Below are 17,102 nucleotides of genomic sequence, written 5' to 3'. Positions count from 1 at the left end.
TCTATGAAAAACCCACAGCAAATATCATATTCAGTGGGGAAAAACTGAGAGCTTTCCCCCTAAGGTCAGGAACAGGGCAAGGATGTCCACTATCACCACTGCTATTCAACATAGTATTAGAAGTCCTAGCCACAGCAGTCAGACAGCAAAAAGAAATAAAAGGCATCCAAATTAGCAAAGAAGAAGTAAAACTCTCACTCTTTGCAGATGATATGATACTTTATGTGGAAAACCCAAAAGCCTCCACCCCAAAACTGCTAGAACTCATACAGGAATTCAGTGAAGTGGCAGGATATAAGATCAATGCACAAAAATCAGTAGCATTCCTATACACCACCAACAAGACAAAAGAAAGAGAAATTAAGGAGTCGATCCCATTTACAATTGCACCTAAAACAATAAGATACTTAGGAATAAATCTAACCAAAGAGACAAAGAATCTGTACTCAGAAAACTATAAAATACGCATGAAAGAAATTGAGGAAGACACAAAGAAATGGAAAAACGTTCCATGGTCATGGATTGGAAGAACAAATATTGTGAAGATGTCAATGCTACCTAGAGCAATCTAAACATTCAATGCAATCCCTATGAAAATACCATCCACTTTTTTCAAAGAAATGGAACAAATAATCCTAAAATTTGTATGGAACCAGAAAAGACCCTGAATAGCCAGAGTAATATTGAAAAAGAAAAGCAAAGCTGTTGGCATCCCAATTCCGGACTTCAAGCTCTATTACAAAGCTGTAATCATCTAGACAGTAGGGTACTGGCACAAAAACAAACACATAGATCAGTGGAACAGAGTAGAGAGCCCAGAAATGGACCCTCAACTTTATGGTCAACTAATCTTTGACAAAGCAGGAAGGAATGTCCAATGGAAAAAAGACAGTCTCTTCAACAAATGGTGTTGGGAAAATTGGGCAGCCACATGCAGAGGAATGAAACTGGACCATTTCCTTACACCACACACAGAAATAGACTCAACATGGTTGAAAGACCTAAATGTGAGACAGGAGTCCTTCAAAATCCTAAAGGAGAGCGCAGGCAGCAACCTCTTCGACCTCAGCCGCAGCAGCTTCTTCCTAGAGACATTGCCAAAGGCAAGGGCAGCCAGGGCAAAAATGAACTATTGGGACTTCATCAAGATAAAAAGCTTTAGCACGGCAAAAGAAACAGTCAATAAAACCAAAAGACAACCAAGAGAATGGGAGAAGATATTTACAAATGCCATATCAGATAAAGGGCTAGTATCCAAAATCTATAAAGAACTTATCAAACTCAACACCCAAAGACAGATGATCCAATCAAGAAATGGGCAGCAGAGATGAACAGACATTTTTCCAAAGAAGACATCCAAATGTCCAATAGACACATGAAAAAGTGCTCAACATCGCTCGACATCGGGGAAATCCAAATCAAAACCTCAATGAGATATCACCTCACGCCAGTCAGAATGGCTAAAATTAACAAGTCAGGAAAGGACAGATGTTGGCGGGGATGCGGAGAAAGGGGAACCCTCCTACACTGTTGGTGGGAATGCCAGCTGGTGCAGCCACTCTGGAAAACAGTATGGAGCTTCTTCAAAAAGTTGAAAATAGAGCTACCATACGATCTAGGAATTGTACTACTGGGTATTTCCCCCAAAGATAAAAATGTAGGGATCCGAAGGGGTACGTGCACCCCTATGTTTATAGCAGCAATGTCCACAATAGTCAAACTATGGAAAGAGCCAAGATGTCCTTTGACAGATAAAATGGATATTATGCAGCCATCAAAAGGAATGAAATCTTGCCATTTGCAACTACATGGATGGAACTAGATGGTATTATGCTGAGCGAAATAAGTCAGTCAGAGAAAGACATGTATCATATAATCTCACTGATATGAGGAATTCTTAATCTCAGGAAACAAACTGAGGGTTGTTGGAGTGGTTTGGTGTGGGAGGGATGGGGTGGCTGGGTGATAGACATTGGGGTGGGTATGTGCTATGGTGAGTGATGTGATTTGTGTAAGACCGATGAATCACAGACCTGTACCTCTGAAACAAATAATACATTATATGTTAAAAAAATAAAAAGAAGATAGTAGGAAGGGAAAAATGAAGTGGGGGGGAAATCAGAGGGGCAGATGAACCATGAGAGACTATGGACTCTGAGAAACAAACTGTTTTCTAGAGGTGAGGGGGGTGGGGGGATGGGTTAGCCAGGTGATGGGTATTGAGGAGGGCACGTTCTGCATGGAGCACTGGGTGTTATGAACAAACAATGAATCATGGAACACTGCACCAAAAACTAATGATGTAATATGTGGTGATTAACATAACAATAAAAAATTTAAAAAAAAAACTAATGATGTATGGTGATTAACATAACATAATAAAAAAAATAAAAGCAGATAACTCACTAGGACCTTACAAAATGTTTCTGCTGCGGGCGCCTGGGTGGCTCAGTTGGTTAAGCGACTGCCTTCAGCTCAGGTCATGATCCTGGAGTCCCGGGATCAAGTCCCGCATCAGGCTCCCTGCTCAGCAGGGAGTCTGCTTCTCCCTCTGACCCTCCCCCTTCTCATGTGCTCTCTCTCCGTCTTTCATTCTTGCTCTCTCAAATAAATAAATAAATAAAAATTAAAACAACAACAACAAAAAAAATGTTTCTGCTGCTTGTTTATACCACACACACACACACACACACACACACAGGAGAGATACTGATCCTCAGGTTTCTAGAGAGAAATATCCATGGCACTCCTGTGATAAGGACAAAGGATTAATTCAACCATTGCCATGGGAATTCCATAACCCTGATGGTATTGATTTGATTTGGGGTTCTCTAGAAGAAGAAACTTATAAATATGAGCAGGGCAGAGAAGAACCTCACTGAAGTATGTCCAGTAACCACACACACACACACACACACACACACACACACACACACACACGTGCACATAACCTGGAAAAGTTCCCTGGTAGAGCCAAGTGTTGGAGGGAAGTGTGATAATTCATGTCTCTATTGAGACTTAAATATGGGTACATTACCTCAAAGGAGTTTTAGGTAAGACCAAAATATGAGGAAATGTATATGTGGTATATTATATATATTATTCAGCCATGAGAAAGGAGGAAGTCCTGCCTTTTGTGACAACATGGATAAATCTTGATGGGGTATTATGCTAAGTGAAATAAACCAGACAGAGGACAAATAGGCATGGTACCACTTATATGTGGAATCTAAAAAAAAAAAAAAAAAAAAGTCAAACTCATAGAAACAAAGAGTAGAAAAGATTGCCAGGGGCTGAGGAGTGAAGGAAATAGGGAAAGTTTGGGAAAAAGGTACAAACTTTCAGTTATAAGATTAATAATGTTTGAGGACTAATGTAAAAAACAAAATCAAAAAACAAAATATACCCTAAGCTGTCAAGATCCTCAAAAACAAGTAGTCTAAAAACTGTCACAGCTAAGAGGAGCCTAAAAAGGCATGACATGTTAGCTAAATTTAATATGGTATCCTAGATGACAGAAAAAGGACATTGGGTAAAAACTAGGGAATCTGAATAAGGTACAGACTTCAGTGCTGTTGGTTCACTAAGTTTAACAAATGTATCATACTAACATAAGACATTAATAAATAAGGGAAATTGGGCATGGGATATATGGATATTATTTTCAGAATTTTTCTGTACATCTAAAACTGTTGTAAAATTAAAAATTTATTAAGAAAATACGAAATACTAGGTAGTGATGAGCGCTGGGAGATGACAGAATGAACCACTGAGTGGGAGTGGCCATGGGGAATGGGTTGGAAAAATCACCTTCTCCCTGCCATGTGTACCACAGGAATTGAACCAGAGGAGATGAGAATGAATAACAGATCAGTTTGAGAGGGCTCTTTAAGGGGTGTTGAGAAAGCTCCCCCTTTCTCTAACCAGAGCATCTGAACTCCTCTGCTTGCATCCCCTCCTCCCATGGTTTTTCACGCGTGGTGCTTTGTGATGGCAAGCCATTCCAGGGCTACCATTGGCTGGAGGAATTTCCTACTGACCAATCAGAGTTAAAGGGTGTGGCTCCTCATTGTCCTGGCAGGCTATATATAGAGGGGTCAGGCGCCCGGAGTGAGTCACTGTTGCTACAACATGGCAGAGATTAATGAGGAAGAGACCGGGTCTGACTCAGATATAGGTACACGTACAGGTACCCCAAACATGAAACAATTTCTAGCTGTCACCGAGAGCAACAAGACCCTTTATCGACTCAAGGGCAAAGAAAGTGAGAAGGTCAGAATACCCTACTTATGCACCTCCTCCTCTTCTTGGAGGTGGCCACCTGAGACCCCTATGCTGCCCTTATCTGGCACAAAACCCCTCCTTAGTCTGTACCCATTCTTTTAAAGTCCCCCTTCCCATCTATTTCCATCCTCTTCCCCCAAACCAGTGTCTTTCTGGACTCACTTTGTTTTCTTACCAGGTGCAGAAGATACTCAGGAAGGTTAAATTAGCCCTTCAACAGAGTGAGGAAAAGCGTAAGAAGGGGAAAAAGTCAAGAATACTAATCTGTTACCACAGGCAGAGTAAAAAAAAGAATGAAAATCAGCCAAAGAGGGATCAAGAAAGCATGTCTTCCACCCCAGGCAATGCCCCAAGCCCACCAGGGGCCACGGACTTGAAGTAGCTGTTACCTCTCCAGAAAAAGGTTGGAGAGATGGCTGCTCATGTAGAGATCAAAACGTATGTGAATGATCACCTGTGTGGAGACCAAATAAAGGACATGGGTGTTGATGTATTAAACACTGACAAATTGCAAAAAGGAGATATGTGTGTCTCTCTGTTCTTTGATGATGAGAAGGGAAAGAAAGGGGCAAGTGTATGAGAAGGGAGGGAGGTGGAATCCTGCAAGTTTGGGGCCCAGACCAGCCACTCCATAGTTAGCTGGACATTGGGAATAAGGACTAGATGAGGACTAGGGACTGAAGATAAATTTCCTAACACTTTATCCCACTGGAGAGTGAGAAAAGAACTTGGTGTTTCTGTGTGTTTGGGGGGGCCTAGATAGGGAGAGGGGTGGTGTATGGGTGGGGTAGCAGTGTGTTAAAATGAATCTAATCCCATATTTTATTAATTATTTTTTAATTTATTATTTATTATTGAGAGAAGAATGTGAGTGGGGCAGGGGAGGGGCAGAGGGAGATGGGGGAGGTAAACTTAAGCAGAGTCCATGCTGATCGCCGAGCCTGACACGGGGCTTGATCCCATGACCCTGAGATCATGACCTGAGCCAAAACCAGGAGTCAGAAGCTTAACCAACTAAGCCACCCAGGCATCCTTCCCTGATCCCATTTTTGATGTTTGACTATTGACAGCTTTTAAGCCTCATTCCTTCTTTCCCTTCTGGCCCACATCTGGGCAAGCTGATAAAAACAACCAGGGATTTAACTGAACATAAAATAGAAACAAATAGATATGTGCAACCTTAACCATCAGAACTATTGCTTTGCCCAAATTCTCCATTGCCAAAGCATTCATTGCCCTGAAACATTCTCTAGTGCACATGGACAGTCTGACCCAAAGAGTAATAAAATTAAGTCTCTGGTACTTATCAATTTGAAAAAATATGACCCTATGGACCTTCTTCCCTAGTTAAAATAATACCTTCTACCCCAGATTTTTTTAAAAGTTTCAATCTAAATGAAAACAGGGACTTCAAAGATTGAAACCCATTATATAAGACCCATTTAGAGAAGTTGTGATTATCCCCACTGCTTCTTCATTTAACAGTCAAATTTGACTTTGTTATTAAACCTGGAAAATATGAATGGTGCCCCAGTGTGAATTTTCATGCCCTTAATGTCATGGTCCCAACCATTAGAACTCCATATCTAATATTATTAAAATTCCTGATTCCATCCAATAAGTACCTGATAAATACTTTGCAGTCACAGCAATGTATTTGGCTAACATGTTCTATTCAGTGCCTATTTCAGCAGTCTCTCAGCTATAGTTAACCTTCACCTTTAAAGCGTCACAATATACCTTTACCTGGGTACTCGGTGGGGTAGCTCTCCCATTCCTGTCATCTCACATAATCTTTGCAGGGAATATCTTAACCACATCTAGCTTTTTCCAGATGTACAGGTATGACATCACACTGATGACATCCTTTGAGGAGATTCATATGGCATGCTTATTCAGGACATAAAAACATTTATAAAGGAACTCACAAAAGAGGAGGACCCATTACTCCCACACATAGTACAAGGCCCTACCACCTCAGTTAAGTTCTTGAAAATTATGTGGTAAGCTAAGGGCTGCTCCAGTTCTGACAGTGTGAATAAACAGCTTTTAGCCTTCTTGGTACACACATTGTTAAAACAAGCCTAAAATCTTTTAGACATTTTTTTTTTTATTCTGGAGGCAACATTAATCATAATACAAATTTTATTTAAGTCCATTTGTTTTGTTACTTGCAAATAGGCCCACCTCGAATGAGATGCCCTGCACAAAAGGTTCTAGAACCTGTCTAAATTGATTTGGAATAAGGCACTCCTGTTAGGCCCCGCAGAGACTACTTTATTGTAGAGGCTTTAGCGACCTTCTGTCATACCTCTTAGAGTCCCTAGAACATCCATGATGTCAATTAGTTGCCATGCACTTCTGATACAAGGAACTGCCCTCCTTGGCCCAATGCTATATGCCATTAGTATGGCATACTAGACTTTCCTAGAAATACAGGCTTTCTCAGGTCCTGAATCTGTGACTCTCCATATCCAGCTGCCCATTATGACATAGGTCATGAAAGCAGCACTCTGCAAGCTCAGCGTGGCTAGTAAGGCCTCCTTGCTACAGGATAGAACCAAAAGTGGGCTTTCCGCATAACCCACCTACAGGAGAGGGTACCTTCCCTGTGCTCAATCCTTTACCAGATGCCATAGTGCTAGAAGAGGTCATCTGTATCTTAGAACCTTTGAATACCTGGGGAGCCCCTTAGGATCAACAGAGTGAATGCCACAGGGAGTTCATTCAGTTAACCAATGATATTATCACTGTCACACTTAATGGAGCTTTCTTCAGAGCTGCTTCTTTTCATCCCTTAATCAGGATGTTTCTGATGTAGGACAGGACCCAAGGGTTAGCTCAATTGGCCAAACTTTAGGCAATCAACTTAACACTGGATGTCTTGGCCAACAATTTGCCTCATCTGCACATTTCTACAGATCTTTGGGCCACTGCCAATGGTCTCACCATCTGGTCTGGCCAATGCAAACAATTCCTTACCCAAGCTTGACTCATGTGGGGTAAAGAACTCTTGGAATCTCTTGCCTCACAGATACCTAAAATACAAATTAAGGTCACATATTTCTCTACACATATTAAAGACACAATACAAGATCTCATCATGGCACTGCTTACCATCTTTGGAGTTCCACACATTGATAGTGACCAAGGCATTCATTTCAGTTTTCAGAATACACAATGCTGGGCTCTTGAACAAAATATTCAATGGAACATTTACCTCTCCTACTGGTCTCAGGCTGCAGGTGCCATAATAGCTTACATAAATAAGTCTAAATTAAGTTAAATATACCATGAAATATTTTCATTATCAAACATGAGGGATGAATTGGAATAGAGTGTGACTCATAGACAAATATTGTATATATTTAAGGTGTACACTTTAATGTTTTGATATATAAGTGAGATAATCACAACCATCTAATTATTCATCATGTAGTTACTATTTTTTTTTGTTTGACTCTATTTTTGATGTATAACTCATTATGTGAGTAATAATCCTTTTTGTACCCTCTTGGTCTATGAGTGCCATCATTAGTCTTGAAATTCAAACCAAATTTTGATTGGAGGATATACATCCTACTTCTGTAAGGTGACAACAAGCTCACATACTCCACAGAAAATTAATGCTATAAATGGAGACAGAGAAAGAAAGAGAGAGATTAGGCATGTGGGTATGGCACTTTAAGGATACCAATATTTCAGGAAACAAATATGTCTTGAGTGTGTAGTATGTACCAGACACTGTTCTAGGTCCTGGGCTTACAGTGAAGAACATAAGGTCCATAGTTCCTGCTGCCAAGTAATTACATTTATATGGATGAAGAAGTAGTTAAGAGTGTTGGTGTGGGGCAGAGGACAGCTGCTTCAGCCAACGGTTGTGGGGAAATATCTGAGGAGCTGATATTTGAATTGAGACCTGAATAATGAGATAGAGTGAGCTGTGTGAAGACTTCAAAGAAGAGAATTTTTGGTAGAAAGGACAGCAAGTAGCAATGCCATGAGGTAAGAACAAAAACAATGTGTTGAAGAATAGCAAAGAGGTGGGTGTGACTGGAGTACAGAGACAGGGGCAGAGTGAAGGTGGTGACTGAAACCAGAGAGTCTGGCAGAGAGGAGGCTGTACAGGGAACAGGGACTTGCAGGGTGAGAACCTGCAGTTTATTTTATGTGCGGTAGAGAGCTACTGGACAGTTTGATACAGGCAAGTGATGCAGTCTGAGTTATGTTTAGGAAGTTCACTGGATGTTGTGGCCTGTGTAGCACCAGAGAGGTACCGGCCTGTTGCAACAGTACAGGGGTGAGATGATGATGGCTGGGACTAGGGTTGTGGCGGCGGGGGGCGGGGGGGATGCAACATGGTGTTGAGCAGAGCAATTTGGAGCATATGATTTGAAGTCCAACCTCCATTTACAGCTTCACCACCTAGAAGCTATTTGACCTCAGATAAGTTTCTTAACCTCTCTAAGATTTAGTTTCCTTACCTGTGAAATGGAAATGATATGTGTTTATGTCTTAGAGTCATTCTGGGATTAAATGAGGTAATTTATGTGAAACACCTGACACTATTAAACCCATAATCAGCATTTGATAAAATGGCTTCTGTTATTATCATCAATAATATAAATGAATAAATAAGTGTTCCTTCTTGCTTCTCTCCCCCACACCATTCCCCAAGAACTAATGTGTCTTGTGTGAGCTGCTGTTAACCTACGACTACTGACCCCTGTTTGATTTTCTTGAAGACTCAAGTATTTTGGGGCACCTTCCCGCAACAGTGAGGCATTCTGGTACCTTTAGATACTTCACAGTAAATATCTATATATGGCTTGTGATTAATTTATACAATGAAGTGGCAGTAATGGCTGATATTTTTTTTAAGATTGATTTATTTATTTTGAGAGAGTGAGAATGAGAGAGAGAGAGAGAGTACATGAGAGGGGGAGGGTTGGAGGGAGAAGCAGGCTCCTCGCCGAGCAGGGAGCCCGATGCGGGACTCGATCCCGGGACTCCAGGATCATGACCTGAGCCGAAGGCAGTTGCTTAACCAACTGAGCCACCCAGGTGCCCAGTAATGGCTGATTTCTAACATTCCCTCTTTGTACCTCTACCTAAAGAATCATTACTTAAATATCTATCCTCTTCTCTCCAACCTCCTTCCATAAGGTCCTAAATGAACAGCAACCCATATTTCTTTCCTAACTACAAACATAACCTGCTGAGCTTAGTCAGGTTGCTTTGAAAATTGCTTCTTTCCATTAAATGCAGCTTTGAGTTTTTCTTCCTTCAGAAAAATCTATTTGCATTTTTCGAAGAAGGTTCTCATTTTATTACTTGCTGATCAGAACTCTTCCAAACTCCCTTGTTCCCTTGATGCTTTTTTTTTTTTTCCTCTTTTTGGTCTCTGGTATTTCCCCATTTTTGTGCATTATCATCATTTAAGACTAAAATTCATAAGCTGTTTACTGCTTCCTCCACATCCTTGATAAAAATGAAATAGGACAAGATGTTTCCTTCTTTGAAGGGATTGCTTTTCCCTCCCCACCTTGGGCTGGTAAGTGATTAAAGCTTACTCATTCTTCAAGGCTAAGCTCAAATCGTGATTCCCCTCTGAAGCCTCTTTACCACCAGTGCCAGCAGAGTTAGTTGCTCCTGTTGTCGTATAAATACCTTAAAGCAATTGCTACATTGTATGAGAATTATTCATTTACATATTTATCTCCCCCAATATACAATATACAACAGCAAGGAGCATATTTCATCCATCTTTATAATCCCAACCACCCTAACACACTTAACACAATATCATGGTGGCTGCTCAATGCATTGATGAATGACTGAAGGAGTAAACAATCAAATCATTGTATACATACTGGATCATTTCCTTAATCTGCTCTGTAATATTTGCTTTAGAAAATGTTAAACTTAAAATCATTTAAAATTTTTATTGTTAAAAATTCAAAATATCAGGAACAAAATTTAAAAAAAAAACATAATCCTGAAAACTTAAAACACCCTGCAATAAGCACAATTTTGGCAACATTCTTTCTGTACATGGCTCTACACTGATTTAAACATTTACCTGTGCATTTACATAAGTAAAGTAACTTTATATATATTTATAATGCTGGGAAAACCTTTAACTCTATAGAATTTTTGCATTTCATTACCTTCTCCTTCACTGGATAACCAGTGTTAAAAGCTTTCTGTGCACCTTTCCATATCTTTCTCCATGTTCACACAATAATGTAACATATATACATATACATACAAATGTATAGGGGCAGTATTTTACTCTTTACCACATCTTGTTTTTCCTCACTTAGAAACACTTCACAGAAACTTTTCCACATCATCTGGTATAGATGTTTTAAAGTAGACATGTAAAGTGTGATGGTTTGAATGAAAGACAACTTATTAAACCATTCCTCTATTGAGGACATTCAAGTTGATTCCAGTTTTTTTGGCCACCACAAACAATATTACAATTACTCTGAGTGTGTGTGTGTGTGTGTGTGTGTGTGTGTGTAATATATTTTGTTTATATTCATCATTATACATTTGTGCTTTTATTTCCATGGAAAGGGGTCTCAAATGGAATTGCTAAGTTAAAGTTTATGTGAATTCTTAATTTTAATAGATGTTGCCAGATTGAATTCTAAATGCCTTTACTACATCACATATCCCTCAGCAGATGTATGAGATAACATGTTAACTTCCACCACCCTCCAGCAATATGTGGTAACATATTTAATGGTCCTAAAGTGATATTCCTCTGTTATTTTAATTTTAGCATCTCTGTTAGTGAGGCTGAGTAAATTCACTTGTTCTTTGGCAAGGTGGCTTTCTTCCTCTGTGAATCCTTACACCTTTTAACCACTTTCAATTCAGGTGTTTTTTTTTTTAATTAATGTGTAGGATATTTTTCAATTAGCAATAATCATGCCTCAGATGAACCTCATTGGCTACGATACTGCCACTGCGCAAAGCTTGTGTAGGATATTTTTATATGTTGGATATGAACGCTTTATTTGTAATATCTACTACAAATATATTTTTCTCTATTATTTGTCTTTTGGTTTTACCTTTACTTTTGCCATATGATTATATTTTAAGTTTGAAGTGCTCAAATATTTCAAATCTTCCTCTATAGTGTCTAGGTTACCTAGCTTGAATAAAAAGTTTTCTTGACTCTTAGATTATACATAAGTTTTCAAATTATCTATATTAATTTTATTTATTTTATTAGTATCAGAGATAGAGTTTAGTGATTCATCAGTTGCATATAACACCCAGTGCTCATCACAACAAGTGCCCTCCTTAGTGCCCATCACCCTATTATCCCTTCCCCCCACCCACCTCCCCTCCAGCAACTCTCAGTTTGTTAATTTTATTTTAACATTTTCATCTTTAACCATGAAGAATTTTATTTATTTTGTGTGAGAGAGGAGCCCAAACTTTTTATCCTTTCTTTTTCTTAAGTTTTTATTCAAATTCCAGTTAGTTAACATACAGTGTTATATTAGTTTCAGGTGTACAATATAGTGATTCAGCATTTCCATACATCATCTTGTGCTCATCAGGACAAGTGCGCTCCTTAATCCCCAGCACCTATTTCACCCATCCTCCCACCCACCTCCCCTCTGGTAACCACAGTGTGTTCTCTATAGAGTCTGTTTCTTGGTTTGCCTCTTTTCTCCCCCTTATGTTCATTTGTTTTGTTTCTTAAATTCCACATATGAATGACATCATGTGTTGTCTTTCTCTGACTGACTTAGTTCACTTAAAGTAATACTTTCTAGCTCCATCCATGTCGTTGCAAATGGCAAGATTTCATTCTTTTATGGCTGAGTAATATTCCATCATATGTATATGCCACATTTATTTTATCCATTCATCAACTGATGGACATGGGCTATTTCCATAATTTGGCTATTGTAGATACTGCTGCTATAAACATCAAGGTGCATATATCCCTGTGAATTAGAGTTTTTGTGTTCTTTGGGTAAATACCTAGTAGTGCAATTGCTAGATCGATCATACGGTGGTTTTATTTGTAACTTTTTGTGGAAACGCCATACTGTTTTCCAGAATGGCTGCACCAGTTTGTATTCCCACCAACACTGCAACAGGGTGCCCCTTTCTATGCATCCTCGCCCAACACCTGTTGTTCCTTGTGTTGTCGATTTTAGCCATTCTAACAGGTGTGAGGTGATATCTCATTGTAGTTCTGATTTGCATTTCTCTGATGATCAGTGATATTGAGCGTCTTTTCATGTTTCTGTTGACCATCTGGATGTCTTCTTTGGAAAAATGTCTGTTCATGTCTTCTGCCCATTTTTAATTGGATTATTTGTTTTTGGGTGTTCAGTAGTATAAGTTCTTTATAGATTTTGGATACTAACCCTTTTTCAGATATGTCATTTGCAAATATCTTCTTTCATTCTGTGGGTTGCCTTTTAGTTTTGTTGATTGTTTCCTTTGCTGTACAGAAGCTTTTTATTTTGAGGTTCCCAATTGTTTATTTTTGCTTTGTTTCCCATGCCTCAGGAAACATATCTAGAAAGAAGTTGCTTTTGAGAAGTTCTTTGTAGATCTTGAATACTAACCCTTTATATGATATGTCATTTGCAAATATCTTCTCCCATTCCGTGGGTTGCCTCTTAGTTTTGTTGACTGTTTCCTTTGCTGTGCAGAAGGTTTTTATCTTGATGAAGTCCCAGAAGTTCATTTCTGCTTTTGTTTCCCTTGCCTTTACAGACATGTCTTGAAAGAAGTCACTATGGTCAATGTCGAAGAGGTTACTGCCTATGTGCTCCTCTAGGATTTTGTCTTACATTTAGGTCTTTCATCCATTTTGAGTTTATCTTTGTGTATGGTGTAAGAGAACGGTCCAGCTTCATTCTTCTGCATGTGGCTGTCCAATTTTCCCAGCAACATTTATTGAAGAGACTGTCTTTTTTCCATTGGATATTCTTTCCTGCTTTGTCAAAGATTAGTTGACCATAAAAAAAAAAAAAAGAAAAAGAAAAAGAAAGAAGTTGCTATGGCTGATGTCAAAGAAGTTACTGCCTGTATTCTCTTCTAGGATTTTTGTGGTGTGAGGTCTCACATTTAGGTTTTTAATCCACATTGAATTTATTTTTGTGTATGGTGTAAGAAAGTGGCCCATTTTCATTTTTTTGCACGTCGCTGTCCAGTTTTCCCAACACCATTTATTGAAGAGACTCTTTTTCCCATTGATGTTCTTTCCTGTTTTGTCAAAGATAAATTGACCATATAATTGTGTGTTCATGTCTGGATTTTGATTGATCAATGTGTCTATTTTTGTGCCACTACCATACAGTTTTGATTAGTATAGCTTTGTAATTTAACTTGAAGTCCAGAATTGTGATGCCTCCAGCTTTGTTTTTCATTTTCAATGTTTCTTTGGCTATTCAGGGTCTTTTGTGGTTCCATACAAATTTTAGGGTTGTTTGTTCTAGACCTGTGAAAAATGTTGGTATTTTAATAGGGATTACATTAAACATGTAGATTGCTTTTGGTAGAATAGGCATTTTTAACAATATTTGTCTTTCCAATTCATGAGCATGGAATGTCTTCCCATTTTTGTGTCTTCAATTTCTTTCACTGGTGTATTATAGTTTTCATACTACAGGTCTTTTGCCACTTTGGTTAGGTGTATTTCTAGGTATCTTATCATTTGGTGCAATTATAAATGGAATTGTTTAATTTCTCTTTCTGCTGCTTCATTATTGGTATCTAGAAATACAACGGATTTCTGTATATTGATTTTGTATCCTGAGACTTGACTGAATTTGCTTATCACTTCTAGCAGTTTTTTGGTGGATTTTCTATATAGGTTTTCTATATAGAGTATCATGTCATCTGCAAATAGTGCAAGTTTTACTTGTTCCTTGCCAATTTGGATGCCTTTTATTTCTTTTTCTTTTCTGATTGCTGTGGCTAGGACTTCCAGTACTATGTTAAATAAAAATGGTGAGAGTGGACATCCCTGTCTTGTTCCTGACCATAGAGGAAAAGGTCCCAGTTTTTCCCCATTTAGGATGACATGAGCTGTGGGTTTTTCATATATGGCCTTTATTATGTTGAGGTATGTTCCCTCTAAACCTACTTTATTGAGGGTTTCTATCACAAATGGATGTTGTATTTTGTCAAATGCTCTTTCTACATCTATTGAAATGATCATATGGTTCTTATCCTTTCTTTTATTAATATAATGTATTGTGTTGATTGATTTGCAAATACTGAACCATGCTTGCAATCCAGGAATAAAGCCCACTTGATTGTGGTGAATGTTTTTTTTAATGTATTGTTGGATTTGGTTTTCTAGTATTTTATTGAGAATTTTTGCATCTATGTTCATCAGGGATATTGACCTGCAGTTCTCTTTTTTAATGGTATCTTTATCTGGTTTTGGTATTGGGGTAATGCTACCCTCATAGAATGAATTTGGAAATTTTCCTTCCTTTTCTATTTTTTGGAATAGTTTGAGAAGAATAGGTATTAACTCTTCTTTAAATGTCTAGTAGAATTTCCCTGGGAAGACATCTGGTCCTGAAATTTTGTTTGTTGGGAGTTTTTTGTTGGGAGTTTTTTGATTACTGATTCAATTCCCTTGCTGGTTATCAGTCTGTTCAAGTTTTCTATGTCTTCCTGTTTCAGTTTTGTACTTTATATGTTTCTAGAAATTTATCCATTTCTTCTAGGTTTTCCAATTTGTTGGCATATTCTTTCTCATAATATTCTCTTGTTTGAATTTCTGTGGTGTTGTTTGTTATTTCTCCTCTTTCCTTTGTGATTTTATTTATTTGGGTTCTTTCTGTTTTTGATAAGTCTGGCTAGGGTTTTATCAATTTTACTAATTTTTTCAAAGAACCAGCTCCTGGTCCATTGATCTGTTCTATTGTTTTTGTGGTTTCTATATCATTTATTTCTGCTCTAATCTTTATTATTTCCCTCCTTCTGCTGGCTTTAGGCTTTGATTGCTGTCCTTTCTCTAGCTCCTATAGGTGTAAGGATAGGTTGTTTATTTGAGATTTTTCTTGCTTCTTGAGGTAGTCCTGTATTGCTTTATACTTCCCTCTTAGGACCACTTTTGCTGAATCCCAAAGGTTTTGGGCCACTGTGTTTTCATTTTCATTTGCCTCCATGTATTTTTTTTTTTTTTTTTTTTACTTTTTTGCTTTCTTGGTTGACCCATTGTTTAGTAACATGTTTTAACCTCTATGGATTTGTGACCTTTCCAGACTTTTTTTTCTTGTGGTTGACTTCTAGTTTCATAGGATTGTGGTCAGAAAAGGTGCATGGTATGACTTCAGTCTTTATATATTTGTTGAGGCCTGTTTTGTGACACAGTATGTGATCTATTCTGGAGAACGTTTCATGTACACTTGAAAAGAATGCATATTCTGCTGTTTTAGTATGTAATGTTCTGAATATATCTTTTAAGTCCATCTGGCTCAGTGTGCTTTTGTTTCCTTGTTTTGTTTTCTGTTTAGATGATCTGTCCATTGATGTAAGTGGGTTGTTAAAGTCCCCTACTATTGTGGTATTATTATCAATGATAATAATGTTTATGTTTGTTATTGTTTTATATATTTGGGTGCTCCAATTTTGGGTGCATAAATATTTACAATTGTTATATCTTCTTGTGGATAGACCCCTTTATTATTATATAGTGCCCTTCTTTGTCTCTTGTTACAGTGTTTGTCTGTCCAACATAAATATTTCTACTCCAGCTTTCTTTTGACATCCATTTACATGAAAAATATTTCTCCATCCCCTCATTTTCAATATGCAGGTGTCTTTAGGTCTAAAATGAGTCTCTTTTAATACAAATGTAGGGATCAGAAGGGGTACGTGCACCCCAATATTTATAGCAGCAATGTCCACAATAGCCAAACTGTGGAAAGAGCCAAGATGTCCATCGACAGATGAATGGATAAAGAAGATGTGGTGGGCACCTGGGTGGCTCAGTCATTAGGCATCTGCCTTCGGCTTGGGTCATGAACCCAGGGTCCTGGAATCGAGTTCCACATCGGGCTCCCCGCTCAGTGGGAAGCCTGCTTCTCCCTCTCCCACTCCCCCTGCTTGTGTTCCCTCTCTCACTGTGTCTCTGTCTGTCAAATAAATAAATAAAATCTTAAAAAAAAGAAGACGATGTGGTATATATACAGAATGGAATATTATGCAGCCATCAAAAGGAATGAGATCTTGCCATTTGTGATGACGTGGTTGGAACTGGAGGGTGTTATGCTGAGTGAAATAAGTCAATCAGAGAAAGACATGTATCATATGACCTCACTGATATGAGGAATTCTTAATCTCAGGAAACAAACTGAGTGTTGCTGGAGTGGTGGGGGGTGGGAGGGATGGGGTGGCTGGGTGATAGACATTGGGTAGGGTATGTGCTATGGTGAGTGCTGTGAGGTGTGCAAGACTGTTGAATCACAGATCTGTACTTCTGAAACAAATAATGCAATATATGTTAAGAAAAAAGAAGAAGATAGCAGGAGGGGAAGAATGAAGGGGAGTAAGTCGGAGGGGGAGACGAACCATGAGAGACAATGGACTCTGAAAAACAAACTGAGGGTTCTAGAGGGGAGGGGGGTGGGGGGATAGGGTAGCCTGGTGATGGGTATTAAAGAGGGCACAGTCTGCGTGGAGCACTGGGTATTATGCACAAACAATGAATCATGGAACACTGCATCAAAAACTAATGATGTAATGTATGGTGCTTAACATAACAATAAAAAATTAAAAAAATAAATAAAAAATAAAATGAGTCTCTTTTT

The 17,102-nt window shown here is 38.5% G+C and overlaps 1 protein-coding gene and 1 pseudogene across 2 annotated transcripts; one reads left to right on the top strand and one right to left on the bottom strand.

Annotated features, from left to right (window-relative positions):
* Positions 1-4,110: 4,110 nt before the first annotated feature.
* On the top strand, positions 4,111-4,799 carry LOC113931421. 2 transcript variants are annotated; one of them, XM_027609366.1, is made up of 2 exons: positions 4,111-4,272; positions 4,469-4,799. In XM_027609366.1, exons 1-2 carry the CDS (start codon positions 4,132-4,134, stop codon positions 4,664-4,666), a joined length of 339 nt encoding a protein of 112 aa, XP_027465167.1. In that variant the 5' UTR covers positions 4,111-4,131; the 3' UTR covers positions 4,667-4,799. The 2 variants fall into 2 exon arrangements, with proteins under 2 accessions (XP_027465167.1, XP_027465166.1); XM_027609365.1 differs by having other exon boundaries at positions 4,463-4,799.
* Positions 4,800-11,187: 6,388 nt separating this feature from the next.
* On the bottom strand, positions 11,188-11,275 carry LOC113931717 (annotated as a pseudogene).
* Between the last annotated feature and the right edge of the window lie 5,827 nt (positions 11,276-17,102).

The sequence above is a fragment of the Zalophus californianus genome, chromosome X (assembly GCF_009762305.2).
Source record: "Zalophus californianus isolate mZalCal1 chromosome X, mZalCal1.pri.v2, whole genome shotgun sequence".
NCBI classification, from domain to species: domain Eukaryota; kingdom Metazoa; phylum Chordata; class Mammalia; order Carnivora; family Otariidae; genus Zalophus; species Zalophus californianus.
Note: the sequence above shows the minus strand (reverse complement) of the source record. Positions and strands in the feature narration are given on the sequence as shown.

Bases quoted from the DNA above. Each gene is read 5' to 3' on its own strand.
- LOC113931421 (XM_027609365.1), top strand. From the start codon at position 4,132: ATGGCAGAGATTAATGAGGAAGAGACCGGGTCTGACTCAGATATAGGT. The intron at 4,273-4,462 runs GTCAGAATACCC...TTTTCTTACCAG, and splicing joins AGGGCAAAGAAAGTGAGAAG to GTGCAGAAGATACTCAGGAA.